The sequence below is a fragment of the Penaeus monodon genome, chromosome 23 (genome assembly GCF_015228065.2).
Source record: "Penaeus monodon isolate SGIC_2016 chromosome 23, NSTDA_Pmon_1, whole genome shotgun sequence".
In the NCBI taxonomy this organism is placed as follows: Eukaryota; Metazoa; Arthropoda; class Malacostraca; order Decapoda; family Penaeidae; genus Penaeus; species Penaeus monodon.
Genome location: NC_051408.1, coordinates 27575439 through 27576431, shown reverse-complemented (window position 1 = coordinate 27576431; position 993 = coordinate 27575439). Strand labels below are relative to the sequence as shown.

The window sequence follows — 993 nt, the reverse complement described above, 5'->3', positions numbered from 1 at the left end:
GGCAGCCACCTAGAGGAAATTGTTCTCGGACTGATCATAGACAAAATGGCCAGCATGCCCTCCTGGAAGGCTTTCACTGGGGGTATCGAAAGCTTTTCTAGGGCGATTTTCATCATCCTCAACTGTTACTGGAACAAGAGCTCATATGAAACAATATATATATAACACAATAATAATAATACAGACAAAATTGCTTAACAGGAGACAAAAGTGGGAAAGTATCAAAACCTCATAACTTTTTTGGGGGGTGAAAATATATAGGGATTTATTCCACTACCTCAACTGCTCTTTACTTGTGTCAAGTCAAGTAACAATTATTTTGGAGTAATCAAATCAAAGGAACACACAGGTGGCCCCTAAGAGTTAAACAGAATGATCAAACATTAAAACTGACATAATTATCATTTTGCTAATAATTTGATTTTTAAGTGTTAATTTCATAGATATTTTGTAAGAATTGATATGGTGGAAAAAAAAGAGTTTTTGGGTTTCTTGTATACAATTCAACGAGTTCCCTTGAAAAATCTATATACTAAAAATTTGAATAAATCTGTACTACAATTAAACATTTATTCTGCTATATCAAACAACCTGAGTTTATGTTCATAAACATTAATCAACAAATGGCATATGAAGTAAAAAACAATAGTTTGTATGTCTATGTTCTATTTGGTTAAAGTAAAACTTTCTATATTTTAAAAAGTCATACTATATTCTACATATTATGATGAATAGTTGTTAGGTGAAGCGTTGCAAAATGAAGATGAAAAAGAAGAAAGATGAAAAGCAGGTGAATTCCTACCTGTCTTGTTAACTTTCTGTTCTCCTGTGCACTTCTCGCCAGCTGTCTTGTCAGGGTCATATTTTCTGTCGAGAGAGCGGAGAACTTCTCCTTCAGTGAGCAACATTCCTGATGCTTATTGTGAATCTCTTGGTTCAAGTGCAGGTTTTTCTCACGCAGCTTGATGCTATTTTCCTGGTAAAAAGAAAACA

General features: G+C 33.7%; 1 protein-coding gene across 1 annotated transcript in view; it reads right to left on the bottom strand.

Annotated features, from left to right (window-relative positions):
* Positions 1-993, bottom strand: part of LOC119587913 — a gene marked incomplete in the record, with an annotated part of 20516 nt that overhangs the window by 6069 nt on the left and 13454 nt on the right. Inside the window, 1 exon segment of the mRNA XM_037936622.1 lies at positions 803-976. Coding sequence (XP_037792550.1) covers positions 803-976 — 174 coding nt within the window.